The following is a 21835-nucleotide window of genomic DNA, read 5'->3' on the forward strand; positions in this document are numbered from 1 at the left end:
CTGTCTCACACATGCCTCTTGTTTTGAATGTAGAGATTCAGGACTAAGTGGGGATGTGGTAGCTTTTCTGTTCTTTACTACTTTTAAGCATGGTGACAGAATATACCTTAACCTCCCCTACCTGGTTTCCCCAGTCAATTATGTACTGCTGCCTGCCTGAAGGCACAGAGTTAAATCAAAAAAGTCTGTAAAAAATTTGCTGAGGAAACCATGCAAGAAACCTGAAATTGTGGTTTATATAAGGGGTATCCCCTTCGCATACAACAGCTAGGTTTATAGCACTGAAGAGAAAATCTTCATCTGCAAACCTGGTAGGAGGGCTGTTTGGTCAATACTGAGAAAAAGGAATGGAAAGATGCTCATTTGTTTAATCATAGGACTGAAGGGCAGAGCAGGTATTGGGGTGAAAGAGGAAAGGTTGCCCAAGGTGTCGGTGGAAAAGCTGATATGCGAGAAGGGGCGCAGTCAAAGCCAGAGAGGCCCATGCTGTGAAACCAGGCACTTTCTCCCAACTCACTGGTAGGAAATAAGCAGCTTCTCCCTGAGTTATGGATAGAGAGTATGAGTAATTAGGTCTGGGTTAGGCAAGAACATGTACATTGTAAGATGATTCTCAGCATACTTTGTAAGGCCCTAAGAAGGGAGAAGTGTGCAGGCAGCCCAGGAGCTATCACAACATCAGTGCTAGGCATTTTACTAAAATGATTGATGCAACTCAGAAGTACTGCATGTGCATCTGTACACGTGCCCTGAATGCACGTGCACGCACACACACGTTTCTAGTGCTAATTCCCACTTGTAGGATATGTAGCATATGTATATGCTTCTGAGTTGCATCGTTCATTTTTGTAAAATGCTTAGCATTATTCTTGTCATAGTTAGTATTATGATAGCTAATATTAACACGCAGTACTAATTCCCACTAGAGTCTACAGCAGTTTGTTAGAGGAGATTGGCAAGTGGATCTTCTATTCTTCCACCCTTGCTATCCTAGTAACATGGGAGCTGCTGCACTTGAGATCCATCTTGCCTGGTGTTCTCTCTGACTGACCAAGTCCAGATGCTTCAGGGAAGCATGTGGGGGAAGTTGTTTTTGTTCCCATCCTGATTTCTAATAGGTAAGGCTTACCTTAAATCTGAAGCATGAAGATTAATATTTCCTTTGTTTTTCCAGTATTGATAACTATGAAAACTGGGTCACCTTGATCGCCATATTAATGTTGATTCTGTTGTGAATCTTGCTGAGCTAGGAGTTTGGGAGTCCTTTTTCAAGAGTCTTAAATATTCTGGACTAAGGGCTACTGGTCCTTCCATTAGTTCATTTAATGCATTAGTCAGTAAAGCATAAAATCGCAAAGCTTTTATTTTAGAGCATAACAATGCAGTGCTCTTTGGGTAAACCTTTGCAGGCTTCTTTAAATGTTACTTAGGTGTTACAAACCCCCAGGCTTACCATGAGTGTGCTTGGAAGTGTGGGGGTGCTGAAAATGCTAATGCTGACATTTGCTTACAAGTCTGTCTCTTTGGATCTCATCCTAAATGGTGCTCAATGAGCACTCAAATTCATTTCGGCTCTCCCCCCTGCTCCCTCTGAGGGATTTCTGCATGTTAAAGAATCTAGAGGACTTTCAGCTAAATTCCTTCTTGTCCTGTTTTGAGTTGTATATGTGTCCATAATGTGCTCAGTTGCAAATATTTGGTCATCCATAAAACAGTCCTGTAGATTCCCATGGTGCTTGATTGTTTTTAATACTTTGGGGTTCTTGCTTTGAGCCCACTATATCTTTTCAGTTTGAACATTAAGATGTTATATTTGCAATATTCTTGCCAAGTAGGAAATATCCCTGTTTTGTACATGGGCTTTAAAGGTGCAGAGCGGGACCCTGAGCCTTCAGTTGCATAGGAAGATGCTTCTTATTATTTGCACGAATAGGCCTGTGGAAGTCAGTTGGGTTACTCATTCTTAAAGAGAGGGCTGGGGGAAGGATGTTTGCAGGTCAAAGTCAGAAAAGGAAGGTTTCTGCAGATCAAGTACTTGAACCCAGGCATTCTGCATCTCAGACTGGCTGCAGAACCAGGAAGCCTTTAGGAGACTAAGCTTTTCATTCTTTCTTGCGTGAAAGGCTTAAGCACCTGTCTTTCCAGGTTCAGACATAGTAATTCACATTTCTAGTAAAAAGTGCTCAAAACTTACAGCACTTGGGGTGTAGTGGCATATTTATATTCATTTTTTTTCCCCAGAATCTTAATAATATTTAGACTATGTCTGAGAAATTGTAATTTGTTTGGCTTCTAATGTTTACAATCTAGAATTGATTCTGATTTAATATTTTGAGCACTGAGGGTATATTGTTTTTAATTGGAGCTATTACTTGTATTTTAATGCTAATTTTGAGAAAAAGAATATAGTTGCAGCCAATTCCATATGCTAAACTGTGTCAGACCATATGGCAGGACATAGCTGCTGTCTTCTGAGAGAGTTTTATGTGTATTATTGTCTTAGAGCTGCCTTGGAACTGAAATTGTTTATGATCATTTTAGAGTCTGAATACTATTATCTGAAATGTTAACATTAAAAAGATGCGCATGTTCAGCAAGGTGTTAGATTCGCCTTTAACTGTCATATGTATGACATAAACCTTGTTCCCTAGTATTGGTTATTTGCTTGTTTGAAGGCAAAGCTTTTCCTTCTTTTCCTTGATTTACTTATTTAATTTTGTGTTCTTTTAATTCAGAGTAGTTGTTTCCTTCCCACACTGATCACAAGTGTCTATGAAAAGAAAAGCCATCTAGGTATTAATCTGTATCCATCTCTCATGTTGTGCTGCTGCAGAAAGTAGTATTCATTGTAGCACGCAGAGTGCAGCTGCCTCAGTCTAATGTTGCGAACTCTCATTATCAATTTGTTTGCTGAATTATAGATTTCTTAAATAAGATATTTTTATAAAAGTTTATTGTAATTATCCTCCCTGGCAGAGTACAATTGAGTGGGGTTTTTTTTTTTATCAACACATCTTTTTGTTCTCTAGATTCTTCTCCCTACCCTGTCTGGATCCTGTTTGATTCTTGTTTTCGTTTCTGGCAGCCACTGTCATGTACCTTTTCTACTTGTCAGAAGGGTGGATGAATAACTCATTTGTGAGTCAGTAGCAGTTCTGCTTCATAAGCTAGTTGGCAGGGGGTACTGCACAGTGCTAGGGGTTGTGTTCTTTCCCTAAAGACTCAATTTTAAGTCAAAATTAGCATCGAAAGAGAAACAGCAAATGAGTTTGCCTTGTATTCTGTTTTGTTTATCTACTGCAGTTTGCCTTGAAAGTGCTCTTCTACGTGCATTTGAAAGGTACTATCAACCCCTTGATGAGGCCTGTCATTTAACATCAGAGAAATGTAAATCCTTTTCACCTTTGTATAATCCTCTGTAGTCTGGGGTCTTAAATATATCAGTAACATTTAGTGTCCTAGTCCATACTGGAAAGAGCTTTTAATTTGTCTCCTGGTGCATTGCCTTTTATATTTATGTAAGACAGGTTTGAGGTTCTCTACTGTATTGAGACAGAAATGTGTGGAGCGTATGAATCTTAATAGTCCCTTAAAATTCATACAGAACATCTGTATTGGCTGCTATGCAGTTCTTTTGTTTACTGGGCAAGTTTCTGTTGTTTGTAATGTTATATACAGCTGTTGCCCTTGTGTGGCTTTTTCACAAGGTTGAAGCTATTAAACCCCCTCTTGCTATACATTTAAGAAAATCTACATAAAGATTTGTAAGGTAAAATTTACTCCGTGGACAGCAGGACAGATAGACAAGGGAGAAGAAATTATCTTGCAAAATGAAACTTTTTTGCTTTTTTTCTCTTTTGGCCAAAAACAATAGTGTTTAAGACGGAATTTGCTTACAGTTGGACAGTGTTAGTTTACAAGTGGAATCATGAATATTATAATTACCCTAATATCACCAGCTGCAATCTTTTTCCATCCATTGTTTTGCTGCTTTTCAAGCTAGTGAGCTTTCTGGTTGCTAATGCAGTATCAATTAACTGTTGAAATATTGATGCAAAACTTTAATGGATGCTTTCTAACATTATCCTGATGCAGAACTTCAAATATAGTGAGTGGGACATTAAGTACAAAAATGTGATGCATGCAGAGGCGGGGATGATAGAGTTCATAAGTTAAAGGCTTTGAGGAGGCAAAAGGTAATGCTTGAATATCAGCGGGGTGGTAGAGGTAGCATGCTACTTCGGTGAAGCAGAGGTAACTGGAGTCTGGCTGAAACTAGAACAATGAAGTGATGTCTCGGGAAGGGTGAATGCTAATGAGGGTTTGTGAAAGATGCTTTTGCTAACGGAGTATGGACATCTGTGGCACTTTGACAGCATGGGTTTCAGCTATCAAGTAAGTACCCAAGCTGCTAGGCAGACTTGTACAATGAGGTTTTACTGTTGTCTACTTGAGTTAGTACAGGTAAGTCTACACATGCTGGAGCTGCACATCTCGATTGTAGTGTAGGCCTAGCCATAAAGTCTTAGGAAGAATTCTTATTAATTGCTGTTTGTATTGGGAATGAGAACAGAAGCCAGTATTGGGATATGGCACAATTTTGTGGTGGTTTCAAGAAGGACCTGTGGATTCACTGCTGTCTGAAGTGACAGCATATATACGGTAATTAGGTTGTCAGATCATGAGCATGTCCTAGCACCAGGATGGGCTGTTCCGTGGTTAAAGGACCTGTCCCAGCAATCCACCGAGGAGTGCTATTTTATATCATGCCATTGATTCCACCGCCTTGTTGTTGTCTTGGGGGGAGAGTTTCCCAGGATGTCTTATATGAGTACCTTGTTTTTGTAATCTCTGATTTGAATGAGGTATTTTCAAAATTTCAAGCATAATCCATGGCTGCAAGCATTTTTGAATGTGGAAATGTATTGGTATATCTCTTAGTCAAGTTTGTGGTGGAAAGCTGTTAGGTGTTTTTTATATACTTAGGAAGAATTAAGTTGATATAATTGCATATCTTTCACAGAGACTTCAATTTTACTAATTAATGCTGCACCTGCCATTTACCTCTCCTTAATTATAAATGACAGAACTAGTCAGTGTGCTGATTAAAGCTATTTTGTAAAGTAAAACATACTGTACAGCAGCTGCTTTGTGTGGAGCACATGCCAAAATAACTTAATTGCCTTGCCATATATAAAGAACAGTTTTCATGAAAACAAACATTTTAACTCTTTCATGTTTTCACAGAAGTAATGGATATTAAAAGGAGTCTGAGCAAATATTTATATACAGTTTTGCCTGATTTTTTTTGGAAATGTTAAAATACTATTGAATCATTTAATGTCTGAAGTGTTAATCTATTCAGGCACTCCATTTTAAATAACACAACTTCATGAAGAAGCTGTCTTTGACTGGTAGCTATCTTGATTCAGAATTATGCTGCAGCAGTATGTGTAAGCTTCAAAGCTCTACAGTGTCAATCCTTGTAGTGTCTAGCAAGCACATGCACATCACTTTACCATTATGACTTTCTACATTTGGGAGCCTAAGTTGTCACTGATTTTTCAGAAATGCTAGGCACCTACAGCAGCTTCTACAAATTTCATAGATCCCATAGACATTAGGGGCTGGAAGGGACCTCGTGAGATCGAGTCCAGCCCCCCTGTATATGATACCTCGTAACTCCATGCATACAGCCAATGGCAGATGAGAGAATGGGACTCTGTTCTCTCCTGGACTCTTACTAGTATAGAAGTTGCAACACCCCTTCCCTTGGTGCTGATTGGCAGAAAGGTCCCAGTAGGTTGGGGGGAAGTGAGAGGGCAACCGCCATCTTGTCTACTGCCCTTCATGTCACCTCACCAGCTGGCATCTTCCCTTCCCAGCAGCAAGGACTGCTGGCTTCCACTGGGGAGCCAGCATTTTATATGTATTAAGTTGTTTTTTGTTGCTGATTTCGTGGACAATTCCGGATTTCAGTTTCCATGAAATCTGCAAAACCGCAAATTAAGTAGGTCCCTACTGATAAATAGACTTATATTAACTAAATTATCAAGATACAAACAGAAGAACACAACACCACACTTTCCAGTGGCCACTTTACTGTTCATATAATTTTAACAAGAAATACACAATTTTGCAAGTTACAAGTTGTCGCAGAGCACTCAGGTGCCGTGTGCCTGAGAGCAGAAAACAGCTTGGGAGAGACCCCTAGTGGCAAGAAGAGGGAGGCCCAGCTGCCAGTTACCAAGACAGCCAGAATAACAGTTGCTGGTTGCCAGGACAACCACTGGGGAGCCAGCTGACAGGAAGGGGCAGGGCCTGGCCCATATAAGCCCAGGCGGGAGGCCAGGAGGGCAGTTCCCCTCTGGCAGCTAAGAGAGGAGGAGCTCAGCTAGAGCAGGCAGGGGAGAACCCTGACTGCGTGAGCAGCCCGTGGTCGCTGCTGGGTGTCGGAGTGTTTTCCTGGTAGGGATTGAATGTTGTTTGGCCAGACGGTCTAGCTTTTTATGTTATAGCCCAGGGGCTTTGTGTTTTTGTGTTTGCTGTTTTCACTGGAGGACTGGGTGAGGCTATTAGGGGTTGGACGAGGCCTCATAGGGGCTCCACGGTAGCATGGGGACCCTGGTGCCAGAGAGGGTGTGGCATTTTGGGGTGCACTGACCCCAGCCCCAGAGCAAGGGGGCAGTGGGAAGCCCCAGAGCGAAGGGGGCTGCGAGAAGCCCCAAGGAGTTAAAGGAGAGGGCCAAGTCACAGTAGGGCCCAGGTCAAAACCCCGTCAGTACCATCTTCGAGACTTGGGCAGCGGTGTAGGGAAGGAAAAGGAGGCGTAGATAGTGCCCCTTGGCACCGGGGCACATAAAGTGGGCAGCCTTCCTCTAATTACATCAATCAATTAAGATCAAGACATGGCAGGTGAGTAAGCGGGAGGTTGGTCCATGACAGGAGGGTGGAGTCACCAATAGAAAGGCTCCAATAGTGATACTCCTGTTACACAAGTCTTATCAGAACCTCACCCATTCCTCCCTCTACCCTAGAAACCATTTGAAAAAGTATCGTCACAGCTTCTGTACGGGTAAGGGTCAGTGAGAGACCTGAGTCCTATTCTCTCATCTGCCATTTGCTGTATGCATAGGGTTATGGGGTATCGTTTGCGGAAACTGCTGTAGGTGCCTAGAATTTCTGAAAATCAGTCACAACTTGAGCTCCCAATGTTTTAACCAATGTAGAAAGTCATAACAGCAAAGTGATGTGCTTGTTTCACATTACAAGGATTAACGTTGCAGAGAGATGCCTGCCTGCCTGCATCTTATTTAGTCTAAAACGTCTAAATAATAGTCTTATTTAGTCTATATCTTATTTAGTTTATATCTCCCTCGCCTCCTGCTAGACCTGTAGTGCCAAGGTAAGTATCCTTAATCCCTTCCCCCACCCCCCAGTATTCCTTATTTTATATTGTGAGAAGCAAGGATTTCTTAGGGTCATATCTTTTATTGGGCCAGCTATGTAGCTGGAATAGTTAGACAGGCTTTTTGAATGCAAGACCTTTTTCTTCAGGTCACTTTTATTTTATTTTATATTGGAATTCACTGCGCTAGCAGGAATGTCTGGTGCAGTGCACTGAACTAATCACATTTCAGTTGTATCTGTGAGTCCTGGGTTTTTTCTGAGGAAGCATGCCATCTGGTTTTATTCAAGGATGTAAAGGCTGTTTATTTGGAAGGTCAGTTGCAGACAAAGAAATGCCTAGAGGAGATTTTATGAGTGTTCCAGCAAGGCTCACCACTACCACCACTCTTTCACAAGAGGCCTTCCTGCTGTTTGCTTAGTGTTGTCCATTTCCAAAATTTAAATGTAAAAAATCCTAAATGGTAAGCCCTTGCTTTGAGGTGTTTATGTATATGCACTCTTGAAGGAAAAGTAAAAGCAAATCTATATAGTAGTACTATTATCACTGCCTGTATTGCTCCATTTTTTCTCAGTTGCTGCTCATTGTCTACCTTTCTTATAGTCTTTCCCCCGCTTCTCTTACGGCAAGCTGAGACTTTCCCATACAGAGAGGGAGAGAGATCTAAGATACTTTTTAGAATAATGCTTCCTAAAAGACCATAATCTAGGTAGATAAATAGGGAAAATCAGATTGTTTGGGTAAGGAGGAGAAAATATAGAGTAACAGGCAAACCTAGTGGGGAAAAAAAGAGATGAGCTCTGAACTGGGTAACGAGGCAAAAATATTCTATTAATTCATTGTATTCCCCCTCTAGTCTTTACATTTAAATATCTGAACTTTAACTTTTTTCTCCTATTCCTTGAATATCAAAGTTCTGTGATCTCCTGAATTGGGAAGGCATCATGGTTCGGTGGAAAGGGCTTTGGGCAGGGAGGTGTAGATAGTGGTTTTGTTCCCTGCTTAGTGACTTATTGTGCAGCTTTGGGCAGGTCACTTTAACCACTGTGCCCTGGATTTCTCGTATGTAAAATGAGGATGATATTTGCTTTTCTTCTTGAGCTCTTTTTTATTTCTTGTAAATTTCTGTCAAAATGTCTAGTGCTATTTCTTTGTATACCAGCACCATGGAAGATGGCAGAAATGGATCCATCTTCTTTGACAGCTCTAGAAGTTGCTATAATACACTGTTGGTGTGGCATGCCGAAATGTGGGGGGGTGGTTCTGGGGAGATGCTTTTCTAAATAGAATCTAAAGAGCAGCGTTATGCTTCTCTGAAAGTCAGTCAAACATTCGTCTCAAACAAATCTAAAGAGACTGTGTTAAGCCACAGGCAGTTCCTCTGAGGTCTCAGCTTTTCATAAATACCCTAGAGCTAAGAAGTGATAAGTTTTAACTTTTTGTTTTATCTATTTCTGAAGGATGCACAGATGTCCCCAACTGATGGGCCCCTATTGTGTATTATTCTGCTATAATTTCATATACGTCAAACAATTATCACATTATAGAATTTGGTCAGTCGTTATGACCAGCGTGAGGTGTGAAAGGCTCCTTTAATGAATTGTTTCTAATTCCTGTGTCGTACAGTCTACCAAGTCCAGAAATTGTTTATAGACTTGTATTATATTTATAGATGTTATAGATTTTTAGGGTCAGAAAGGACCTCAGTAGATCCAACCCCCTGCCCTGCTGACCCCAGCTAGGTGCTTGTCCAGGTACAGGAGAGCACCACTTCTCTTGGAAGCCCGTTTCAGATTTTTGGCAGCCCTCACCATAAAGAAATGTTTCCTAAAGTCTAATGTATAATGTATGCTCTCCATCAGTTTATGGCTGTTGTTCCTAGTAACCCCAAGGGGTGCCCTGGTAAACAAAATGTCCCTATTCCTTGCAGTTGCCTCCCCACCCCCCCAAATTTGTAGACTGCCACAAGATCCCCTTACAGCCTCCTTTTACTGAGGCTGAAGAGATTCAGGTCCCTCAATTTCTCCTTGTAGGCCCCTAACCATATGACTGGCTCTCCTGTGGACCCTCTCAAGGCTATCCACATCCCTCTTGAAGTGCTACTCCCAGAACTGGATGTAACACTCCAGCTGTGGTCTTACCAATGCCGCATAAAGGGGAAGTATCACTTCCCTGAACCTGCCTGTGATGCACCTTCTAATTTAAGTAATGTATTTATGTGGTCTAAGAGTCCTGTATTCTCTCTCACTTCTTACACGTAACTGGGTTCAGCCATAAGACCTGGCTACACTTGCAAATTTGATTACTTTGCCTTTTTTAGTCAGAAGCATCAGGCTGAACATTTGCCTGCCAATTCAGTTCCTTTTTGAGTCCATTTTGTTTATTGGCTTCTCAAAATCACACTTCTTGTGGGGTACATCAAAGCAACAAGCGAAAACAGCTTTCTTGCATGTATGTTTGTTAATCTTTCATGGCTTAAAACAAATGTAAAGAAATGGGAAAGCTCATTTTTACTGCTAATCAGTAGCTTGGGTATGAGCCCATTTAAATTATTTTATGTTCTGTATCTCCTGGCTCTTTTTCTCCCTTGTTTATAAAAGTGAAATTCCTTTTGGATGCAGACGTGATTGCTTCCCTTCTTTTTTCCTCATTGGACAAGGTCAAGAATGTTTTCTGTATCTTGCAAAACCTCCCATGTTGTTTTTCTAGCAGTTCTTGACACCCTCTTGTTTGGTTAACATTTTGCCATCTGTTAACCTCATGAAATCATAAAGAAGAGGGAGTTTATTGGTGAATTTCTCTTGACAACATTAAAGTGTCCTTCTTGCCTCTCTCCACTTGCTTCAGTTCTGTGTAGTTTGTTTTGTTTCTGTTCAGCTTGTTTAATCATCACTAACCTTTTTGATTTCTTTTCTTCCCTGTGCAATTTCATTGTAATTTCCACCTGAGTTTAGATGCATTCTGTATAAAGGATGAGAAAGCTGTAGTTTTGGCCATTTGGAGTGTAATTTTCAGAAAGCTAAACTTGGGCAATTTGAATTCAGTGTTCACAGTGTGTTTGTGTGAGCATGGATCTGCACAGTAGGAATGGCAGTTGCCACTTGACTAGTTTTAATGACTTCCTCACCTATGCGGTTGTAATTGCCAGTACTGCATGAAGACACAATAGGTGGGCTTGTATATGCACATAGGTTGCTTATTAGAAATCCGCTCCTTCGAGTCCTACCAAACTAATAATAAAATGAACATTTACAATGTGTTGCTCTAAAATGAAAGGGTGTAGCATTTACTGCACCCAGTTTAAGGGTAGACCGCTGAAAGTAAGCTCCCTGCCCCTAGACCAGGAGAGGGTGCATGCAGCAGTTCGCTGCTCCTGGGAGTGGCATGCACATGCTTTGCCACTTCTAGGAGCCACACGGGGATCTTGATATAAGTAACTCCAGGTGGGGGGAGCAACAAGTGGGATAAGAGGAGGGTTGATGGTTCTGTTGGGGGGAGGGTAGGGGTTGGAGGGCTAAAAGTAACCCAGTCAGGATCCAGGAGTGGGATTAGCACAGCCCCAGGGCTGGTGTGAGTGCCCTGGGGCTGTGCTGTAAATATATGCAGGTGTTCACGAGATTGGATTTACCCTTTCTGATTGGCCAGTTTAACCCCTTGGAACACCTATACAGATGGACATTTAGATCAATCTAACCTTGGTTATTAAATGTAATGCCTGTATGTACCCAAAGTGAATTTGGAGTGGGTGTAAGGGCATTGTTGAACACAATAATGCATAGTTCTCCTTTAGGCAGAAATGTTCTTGTTCCTGTATCCCTTCTAGCTTTAGTTCTCCTGTGTCAAAGCTTTCTGAATTCTCTTGCTCTCATTAGAGGGTTGAGAGCTTCCATACATTCTTATTTAATTAAGACCATAATGTGCATAAGAGGTGCAGGAGCTTTTAAGAAACTACTTTCAGATTGCTCTGCTTTGAAAAACTTGCATAGCCTGTTTCTTTACACTCTAGTTTAGTATGTAGGTATCTATTCTGCTTTTAGCTCCTGCTTTGTTAATTTTATTTATAATTGCTACTTGTAATATCATCACTTTTTGATAATGCTGAGGCTAACCTGCAGTAAGGCGGTGGACGGGGCTTATGGATCTGCATTTTAATCGCATTAAACCAGTCTTTAGTATGGCATGTGTTGCCTGGCGTCAGAACTTATTGTCCTTCTCCCTGACACTAATAGAATCTCAAAATGGCTGCTGACTTTCATTTAGAAGGTATTACCGAACCTTTTTTAAAGTAAATTGAATGAATGACAATGGTATTTTTAGCTGAAGACAGACTTCAGCGATTGGAAATTGCAGGTGGCTCTTATTATTTGGCACTATTGCATATTCAGTAAGCAAGCGGGTGGCCAGACAGCCTGGAATATTTCATTGTTGTCCATGTTGTGTGGTATTAATGTAATGTCTTCCTTTCACAGGCGACACGTTATCTGATATTTGAGCTTGCTTTAGTATGTATCTGTTGCTTTCTTTAGAGACATAGTAGTGCAGTAAGCCCACAGTTCTCTGTGCATAATTGTAGTATACAAACAAGACCAGCTGAAAAGGCAACACAGACTTCTGCATAACCATCAGGCTACCTACTGCTCGGTTGTACAGTGGTCATAAATCACTAAGATATAAGTTAACTTTCTTGCATCAAGTCTTTGACCTTTACATTTTGTACTCCAAAAATGATTGATACTTCTTATATAAACATAAAAATGACAGCGTTTTCAGCACTGATGCTTCTCACCTGTGTTGTAGGTCAACAAGAGAATGTAACTGATAGGATATGCTAAATGTACCTGAATGGATTGGGAAGTTCAAGACCAAAGAATAGCATGGGATCAAAGAGGGGAAAGAAAGAAGGCTGGCCGAGTTATAATTTATGCTACTCCTATTAAAGGGAAAAGTATTTTAGTAAATATTTTTGTTCTGTACTGGGGGGGTGGGGGGGAGAAAGATAATGAACTCATATCGCATGCTTATGACAACCCTTTCCATTCCAATAGTAATAGGTGAGCTGCAATACTACTGCTCCTAAAATTAGATGCTTTAAAATCAGCAGGTGTGGATAATTTGTGTTCAATAGCTTTAAAAGAATTGGCCAATGACCTCTCTGGACAGCCAGTACTAATTTTTCAGTACCTCTTGGACACTGCGGGCATTTTAAGAAAGCCAGAAGAAATCCAGTCTTTAAAAAAACACGAAGGAGGCAAAGTGGGTAATTGTAGGCCTGTCAGTCTAATGCTGATTCTGAGTAAAATAACAGAACTGCTGCTATGAGACTCTTATTAATAAAGCATTAAAAGAGGGAGCCATAAGTAATGCCAGTAAACATGGGTTTATGGAAAGTTAATTCTGTCAAATTAACTTGATAGTGCTTTTTTTAAAAGTGAGATTGCAAACTTAGTTGATAAAGGCAGTAGTGTTGATGTATTATGCTTTGACTTCGGTAAAGTATTTGACTTGTTATTGCATGATATTTTAAGGAAGTGAGCTGATACAGATTTTAACATACTGCACATTAAAGGAATTAAAATTGGCGGATGGTAGTAATGGCACAAGGGTGCTTTTATGGCATAGAACAGGGATCACCAGGTCTTGTCCATGCATACTTAATACCTACATCAATGACTTAAATATAAAACTCATCAGGGCTGGATCTGGGCTGTGGGGCGGATAAGCAGCTGAACATTAGCTCCTGTGGCTACAAGTTGAAGTTATTGGTAAATTAAAGACAGTTCAGAGAAGATCCAAGAACAGCATTTAAGTATTGGAAAATGTACCTTATAGGTAGTGGCCCATGTTTTCAGTTTTTATTTTCAAAAACACATCTGGGAATTTTTCAGGGTTTATTTTCCAAACATAAAAAACGGATTGAAAATTGGGATAAGAAGAAGAAAAGAAAAATCAGTTTAAATTGGGGAAAATAATATGTTCCGGTGAGGGGGGGAGGGAGTAAGCCTGGGACTAGGGGGGGCGGGGGGAAAGGCATGGTGCAGCCTGTTGGCTGCTTCCGGGGTTGCAGCAGGGAGCAAAGCGGAGGAAACTATCAGTGGGTGCAGGGTGAGGGGTGTGGCTCTTGCTGCTATGTACACCCAGAAGGGCTGCAGGCTGTGGGGCTGTACTGGGTGGGTAAGTGGGAACCAGCTGTGCTGCACCCAGTGCCCCCTGTGGCTCTGCTTGCTCCCGGGGCCGTTGGGGCTGGGCTCTGCTTGTTCCCACTCACCCCAGCCCCTGCTGCAGTGATCCCCAGAGCAGCTGACACCAGCTGCCTGCATCATGGCATGGTGCAGCCCAGGGGCTGGGGTGAGTAGGGACAAGCAGAGCCTTGTGGGTGTTCAGGGCACAGCACAGCACAGCCCAGCAGCTCAAATCAGTAGCAAGACCCTTATGAAGGGGGATGAGGCAAAATGCCATGTTTATTGATTACATGAAGCAGATGCATACGCTTGGACACACCAGTCATACAAGCAGACACACACAAGCATACACACAAACAGACATGTAGACAAAATCACTCTAATAAGATGTTATAGTTACCAGCAGAGGTTGTTCAGTGTTAGCACTGGGTGGCCAGTCCAGGCTCATTGAGAGTGATGACAGTGGAGGTGAATAGATACGCCCGTGTACCAGGGGGTTGCAGAGAGTGGATTCCCATATCATGGCTTGTCTGCATCTCAGTTTTATAGGGATTTCAAGTCTTTGTTCAGCATTGGGGTTTTTCCATGCTCAGTGTTTAATTAGAGGTTATTTCTTATCCATCTTCTGGTTATCTCAACCTGAGGTCATTTCAATAAAGTTGGTATCTCAGAATTGGTATTTCAGTCTTGGAGCATTGTGTAGTTGGTATCTCTGCCTTAAAGCATTGTGTAGTTCAAATGGCAGGATATGCAAATTTCCTTCTTTTCACTAACTTCTTTGTACCTGATCACAGATGAGTTCTTCAGCCATCCATTAATTAGCTTAATTAGCTTATTGTCTGGTAATTCGTATGTTAGCGCCTTGTTGCATATACAGTCAGTTAAATCTTCTTCTGTTTTCATGCAAATAGTTACCATACCTTTTTTTTCACCGTTCACCCTCTCACACAGACACTTGCATACACAGGGCATACAAAGTTCATTTACTCATGTCAAGCAGGGAACAAGCACAAAATGGAGTTTTAGTTGTTCATAAAAGACAAAAATAAAGCTAATACAATTATAGAGTTTTATTATTCAATACTATTATCATTTAAGCATAATAACTAACAGACAAAAATTCATACTATGCCGTCTCCCACAACATGTGGTGTGCTAGCTAATGCTGAGAGGTGTCTGTGTGTGTGTGTATCTCCAGTTTGATTGGGATATGAAAAAGACAGACAGGACAGTGTCCCCTTAGGGGTTTTTGGAGCTAATCAACAGGTCAGCTGGTAATGTCCCTCTGTTCCGTCCTTGGGAAAAGTTGCTTAAGAAGAGCTTGAACTAATGAGAGGCTTTTGTTTTCTTGGTGGGCTGCTAAATGCTGTTATCAGCCCCCTTGCTTGTAAGTTTGAAGACCGTATGAAAAAGCAGGGAGAAGGAGATTGAAATGCTCAGTGTCATCAACAGATGCATGCACCGCACCCCCCCCCCCCGCCTTTGCCTCAGAGTGCTAGCTGGGGGCTGGAGGCTGGCAACACTTCTGCCCCTTGAGCAGCGAGCCGGGAAAAGCCTGGGACTGTACAGAACAGGGTGGGGGTTTAAACCTCTTCCTGATCAGAGCCTCCTGCCAGGCCCTGGCCATGCTCATGCTCAGCTCAGTACTGGAAAGGAAGGGAGGGCTGCTGTAGTGCCCCCTGGCCTCTAGCCTGAGCCACTGCAGGCATGTGCCTGTATTTCCTCAGTCCAGAGGGAATGTCTGTATAGTTGCAAACTAGTTCAGCCTAGGTAGATTAGGCTAACCTGCAAAGATTGAATCAATTCAGGCTCAGGCTTGTTGAATGTCTGTCCCTAGTCATAGAGAGAATCTCCAGGGGCTCAGTCTACTTGGCAGAGTAGGTCAAAGAGAAGGTCATTGGGTGGCTTGATCATAGCCAATAAGAATGACTTTGGGAGCAAAACTGATGATGAGTTCTTTTCTCTAGCAGGCAAGGATATAACAAAATTGGGTATCTTGATATTGAAGTTAGACATTCAGATTAAAAATCATGCATATTTTTAATAATAAGGTAAATTAGCCATTGGAACAACTTTTTAAGTATTGTAGTATATTTCCTATCTCTAGCAGTTTTTAAGTAGTGCAAACGAATTTACTCAGTGAAACCTTTAGTCTGTGCCATATAGGAGGTCAGACTAGATGATTTCTCTTAGGGGTGATGTGTAGGGGGTGCATGCAGGTGCACGTGAACCCCCTGAGTATAGTGGCGCACCGCCAACACCGCTGGCAGCGTCTGCAGGAGGTCCGTGATCCCTGCTGGCCGCCGCTGTTTGTGGGAGCTCCCCTGCTTACCACCACTGTGCACCCTCCCCAGCTGCCAGGGGCATGAGTCGTTCATGATTTCTCTGGTCCCTTCTGGTCTTTTAAACTTTGAATCTACTGTAAATATTATTATGCATGCAGAATATATGTGAAAATAACATTAAAGGCAAGACAAACTGACAAAGTAAGACAGCCCCTGCTGAGTCCTTTTGCAACACCTTGGAATTTAATGGCATTTTAGTTGTATGTTGCAGACTAGTGCAGTTTTCTGTGGCTCTTTACATTTTAATAAGAGTCCCAAAAGGTTAAAGTTGTGCTTAACCCCACCCCCTCCCCCCAACATCTCTGTGTAATTTGCAGTAATAAAATAAATGCTCTCTGCAGATTTAGCTTTGTAGAATTCATGCAAAGATCTTGGATTTCAAGCATGTGTCTTTGCTTTGCAAATGTAAGTGGTCTTGCATAGCCATGCTCTATGCTTGTAATTGTTGGCACAGTGACTGCTTTAAGTGGGATTTGAACAGTGTCTGCAGAGATACTATTAGAATAAATATTTCAATTTTATAGGATAAACTTGGACATACAATATATTCCAACCCTTATGTAGTATCTATACTGTATTTATAGTTGGCATTTCTTGTCTGGGATATGCAGTTGTGTTCAGTGCTCAAAATGACTATTACTTGCTTTGAATGAGGACACACAATGGCAATTGCTCTGTTTTTACCTATATCATGATCTGAGTTATGTGATACAGTGACACTTAGCGCTGGATGAGCAATTGGTTTCTTAGTGTCTGAATGGTAGAAACTATTGTTCGTCTGTAAAGTATTTAGACAGGAATAATAGGGATAATTACAAATTAAAGATTCTCTCCTTTCAATCTGTAATACCAGATTTAATTTTTTTTTATTTTATTTTATTTTATTTTTTTTTTAGATTTTAATTCAGCCTGCTGGTGAGCTGCTTTTATGGCTGACTTTTTATTGTAGGGTAACCTGGCATATGTGGCTGACAAGGTGACATTTAAATGACTTTTCTGTAATTAGCATTAAAATCCTGGAAAAATTAACTACTATTCCAACTTTTTTTTATCTCTGCCCTTTGGAAAAAAACAGTATTCAAAATGTCAGAAAGGGAATCTGCAACTTTCCATTTTTTTAAAATTAAGCTGCTGTTTGGCAGAAAGCATTTGAAATTGACTCTCTACGTGACATTATTCACTTGGTAAGTGAAAAGTATTTTAACAGATTAAAGTTCTTTTCCAATCAGAAATATGATCGCTTTTTAATAATTAATACAAATAATACACAACAATAAATACTTACTCATCCGAAGCAGTAATTGTTCCCATAGTGAAGATTGGTTGAAACCAGTTTTTCCAAATATGAGGGGGAAAAAAATCATTGTTAAAGGTACCAAAAATTTATAAATTGGCTTAGATATCTGCATTTCATTCAGGAGTAGCTGTAACCTGTTATTCGATTCACAAATTATGCTTGGCATTAGCCACTTATTTGGATATGTCAGATTCTGGATATGTGTAGACATTACACTTAGACTTAGAACTGTACATAAGTTTGGGGAGGTTAGATTGGGCAAAAAATGCCTGGCTTGATTGAATGTAGTTCATTTAAGGAGGTATGCTATGCAGATTAGACTCACCTATGCCTGATCTAACTGAGTATGTGTATGTGTGCCCCCTTGTATGCCTCTGCCCTCCTCCTGACTAGGCTATTTTTATCCCATTGATTTCCCTCCCCTTTGTCTCCCCACAGTTTCACCAGCCCTCCCCCCAGCCCAGCTGACTTAGATCCTGTTGGTCCCAGCATGGCTTCTGGCACCAGCAGACGTATACATAAGGGAGGATCTGATCTATGGTCATCACTCAGCTTAAAGCAAGTCACACAATCATAGATCAGGTCCTGCAAACATGTGCATGTGTACTCCTGTGCAATGTAGTCAACTATAGCTTTAAATTATTTTCAGTTAATCGTGGTGTTTAGAGTTAAAAATGCGGAACAACTAATGAAAGTATTAAGATATGTTTGTCTACATCCATAATATTGCTATGTAAATAACTTTAAAAAAATTCAGCATATTTGTAGATAGATGTACTATAAGAGTTATTTTACTAACGGTCTTATGGAAGCATAGACTAGAGACTACATAGTTCAAGGGACTGTGCTGACTTTGGCCAAGTTGGGAATCATGCAGTGGTGAAATGAAGGCTCCCAGTTAAGTCGGTGACAAAAATCTTCCTGGACTTCAGTGAGGTTAGGATTTCATATCATGAGTCCTGATGCTGACTCTGCCCTTAATACTATACCATCTATAAAGGTGAATCTGGTTGGGTTGAACAAGAAGTTTTGATGTTTATATTGAATTACGCTCTCTAGTCAAATTCTTAGATTTTAGTAGCCAGCATTTGACTAAGTTTCTTGTAACCTATAATCTGATCTAATATTTTTGTGCCTGAAATGTTTATTTAAAAAAAAAAAAAAGTGGTGTTTCTCACCATTTATTTTCTGTTTGGTGTCTCAGCTTGTTTTTGGGTAAACTAGAATCACTGGCTCTTATGTTTGTATTTGTGAATTTCATGGTATTTTATATTTTTCATAAAGTCCTAGCTATTGAAATCAAGATACTTTGTCAATTTGCAGTTTCAGGAGGTTTCCAGAACTCATATATTTTTAATTTTATTCTTTGCAACCACAGCCAGATACATTCTCTGACTCACAAATTGAAGGCAAATAAAAAGGATACACAGTCTGTTGTTTTAAAAAAATCTCATTATTTTTAAAGTAGTTGCATGAGTCTTGCTGTTCCACCTTTGAATGCAGCAGATTGAAGATTCTGGTTGTTTCAGAGTGCTTATCTGTTTTTCCAGTGCAAAAGTTGGGTCATATTTTTGTTCTAATGATGGTTTTGAGAATCAGAATTCTTTAGGCATTGGACATTTCACGTTAAATGGATAGCACATATTCAGAGAAACACAAAGTACACCTACATCGCCAGGAACGCCTTGTAGCTAATAATGAGCATTTGCACTTTTTGACTGGCAAATGTACTTGACCTTTTGAGTTCCTGCCTCAAATGTGCATATTTTCATAGGCGACTTTAAACTGTGAAACTCATAGATTTAGGACTTCATTTGTGATATCATCAGAAATAATTAAAGAAATTGAAGAATGTGTTTCCATCCAGAACAAAGGCAAATTCAAAACTGTTCAGGAATTTTGGCAAAGGGGTTTCAGCTGAGTAGCACGTGGGTAGGAATAGGAAGTGGGGTGGCAGGGGTGAGAGATGGCTTAAGTCAAGCTGGAAGAGAGAGCATGTGTGAAAGTGGAGTATCATTCTCCATTTGTTTCTGGAGAAATGGATTCTAAGCATGGAGAATAGGCTTTTGGGCAGGGCACTAGCCAGGAGAGCCTTAGGACTGTCAGGCAAGCTCTGCCTCTTCATTTCTCCGTTCCAGAAAGCAAGACTTAAGTACATTCTTGTCAATAAACAGAATTGCTGTAAAGATACCAGACTCCATCAGTGGTTCTTCTCCTGAGTCTGAGGTTGTTTTTCAGCTACTTGCTCAATCACAAGAGTTAAATAACGTGATCTGTTAGTCACACTTCTAGTTGTTTGGAGTCACTGTTGTCACTATATGTTATTACACAAGATCAGCTTTCTTTGGTTAAATGTTGAAACCTCCTTTGAATAAGGCTAAGCATACCCAGTTGTACACATTCCACTTGTCTCTAAACTGAGCTGCAGAGTTATAGGTAAGGGAGTCACATAATGTCTAGTCCTTCGTTAGTGGTTCAAAAAATTGCAGGCATAAAATTTTTTTTTTTTTTAAATTCTCAGAAGTGGGTTTATGTCTCTGGGTATTATTCACACATCTGTTTAAAAAAATTGCTTGGTTTTGGGAGTGGGGGTTAGCTAGTTAAGGGAGACCCAATTTAGAAATGCTGGCTTATATCTTCCACTTGGGTAATCTTTCTAATTAATTTATAGCTTGCTGCATTTTTTTTCCCTTGTAGTGTTCTGCAGTGATTAATCAGAATTTTGAAACTGGCGGTCCATAACAGCATTTCAAAAGAGAAATCCAGCCTCTAAAAGCTGTAACCAGCTGTCTGAGTTACAGAGATCATGAGTATTTCTTTCCCCAAACACAGTATAAAATGTATTTGGAAAAGAAGCCTACTTTATATGACATCTGGATTTCAAGTTAGCAGCCTGTAAAAAAAAAAAAAAAAAAAAAAGAAAAAGAAAAGAAAACAAAATAAAACAACAACAACAAAAATCTTTTGTTGGGATGCTGCTGATCAGGGTTAAGGCTTTGCCTTTAAATGAGACAAAAATGGGCTAAAGCTGTGTGAAATTTTCTATGGTGTTGATGGACTAGTTACACTGATGTAAACCCTAAGATAGACTTGTACCAATGGGTGTGTCTACATGAGATGTGTTACTAAACAGTAGACTAATCTACTGCTCAGTAAAGGCTCACTATGTAACTGTGTGCAGCAACTGCTGCGCATTAAAATAGGCTAATGCACAGTTTTCTACTACCTGTAAATGCAGATTGTAGATTTACTGCATATTAGCCAGTGTGCGGTAGTTCATGGTTACACAGCTGACTGGGAGCAAATTGCTCGGTGAGGCCAGACAGCAGTGGGCAGGACAACTGTCCCCTCCCTGGCAGTGGCCTGTCGAAGAGGGGGTTAGGATAATGTCCCATGTCCCTGTAGCAGGCAGCCCCCAGGTCCCAGCTTTGGAGCTGGCCCCAGGCAGGAGATAACATCCCAGCCCTGGCTCCAATCTCAATCTCAGAGCTGGGGGCAGGCAACTTGGAATTGCCTTTACAATAGAGATGAAAGGGGTGACGGGTACGATCACTCCTGAAAGATGGGTTGCCAGTAAGGATTAGTAGCGGTTTAACATTATGTTTAAGGGAAGCAGCAAACTGGCAGCGCTTTGCCATAGAACTCAAAAGCAGAAATGAAAACATACTGACAAAAGGAATAGGAATTGTTTGTGTGAGCAAAAATGCTGGCTAGCATCTGAACTACTTGCTCTTAAATTGTATTAAATAGAAGGGATAAAATCCAGGATGTTTGAACATAATACAGGAATTATTTACCTAATGGCTATTTTCTTTCTGAGTTTGTTCAGACATTGGAGACTGATTAGTACAGTATTTACTTAGACCTATTTGTCCAGACCAGGGACTACCAGTGTGTCCCATTGTACTTGATTTCTTCAGATGTGTGGATCCATATCAACTAAATGAAGCATGAACTGTGAAGAAATAGACTTATTCCACATGGGATACTGCAAAACCTCAGGAAATTATCTTCCTTCTGTACCTTAGCCATTGTCTGTTATTGAGCTGTGGATTTTTTTTCCCTCCTGAGGCTACTTTTTGAGGAAATCCACTCATTGTAGCTGCTGTTTGGAGGCGGGGGTTGGAATGGAACATATTATAGGACTTGATCGTGCTTCAGCACTTAGTTGGAAAACTTACTTATTTTCCACCCCTTATATAGAGCAAGAAATACATGTTGATACAATTTTGCTCAGGAGCAATTCATAACCTTACAAAAAAGATGATCTCTTTAAAAGCAATGGATGTTTTAAGATGGGAAGTTTCAGACTTGGAACAGGTCAAAACCTAGTACTAATGCAACCATAATAAATACTGTATTGTCTTTTTGTAGAAGCTCTTTTCCTGTAGACCTCTTTTCTTGGTTTCTTTAGATATGCAAGTGTCTGATTGGGCTACTAGAGTGGGCACTATTTCGTGGTATATGGCCTAAACTGTTCTTTCTCATGTCATGGCTAAAACCAGATGTTTCTCTTTTATTGTGTTTTAAAGGATTCATCTACCTGAGCACTTCAGAAAGAAGTATGCTGTGGATGAAATATATTATAACGATGAGGTAAGTGTCT

General features: G+C 40.6%; 1 protein-coding gene across 1 annotated transcript in view; it reads left to right on the top strand.

The window, feature by feature from the left end:
- The window catches only part of PEPD (peptidase D), a 215007-nt gene that overhangs the window by 15590 nt on the left and 177582 nt on the right, over nt 1–21835 (top strand). Inside the window, exon 4 of the mRNA XM_090063288.1 lies at nt 21762–21825. Coding sequence (XP_089919414.1) covers nt 21762–21825 — 64 coding nt within the window. The remainder of the gene's footprint in view (nt 1–21761; nt 21826–21835) is intronic.

This window comes from Crocodylus siamensis, chromosome 9 (genome assembly GCF_052110815.1).
Source record: "Crocodylus siamensis isolate JL-2025a chromosome 9, ASM5211081v1, whole genome shotgun sequence".
Classification (NCBI taxonomy): domain Eukaryota; kingdom Metazoa; phylum Chordata; order Crocodylia; family Crocodylidae; genus Crocodylus; species Crocodylus siamensis.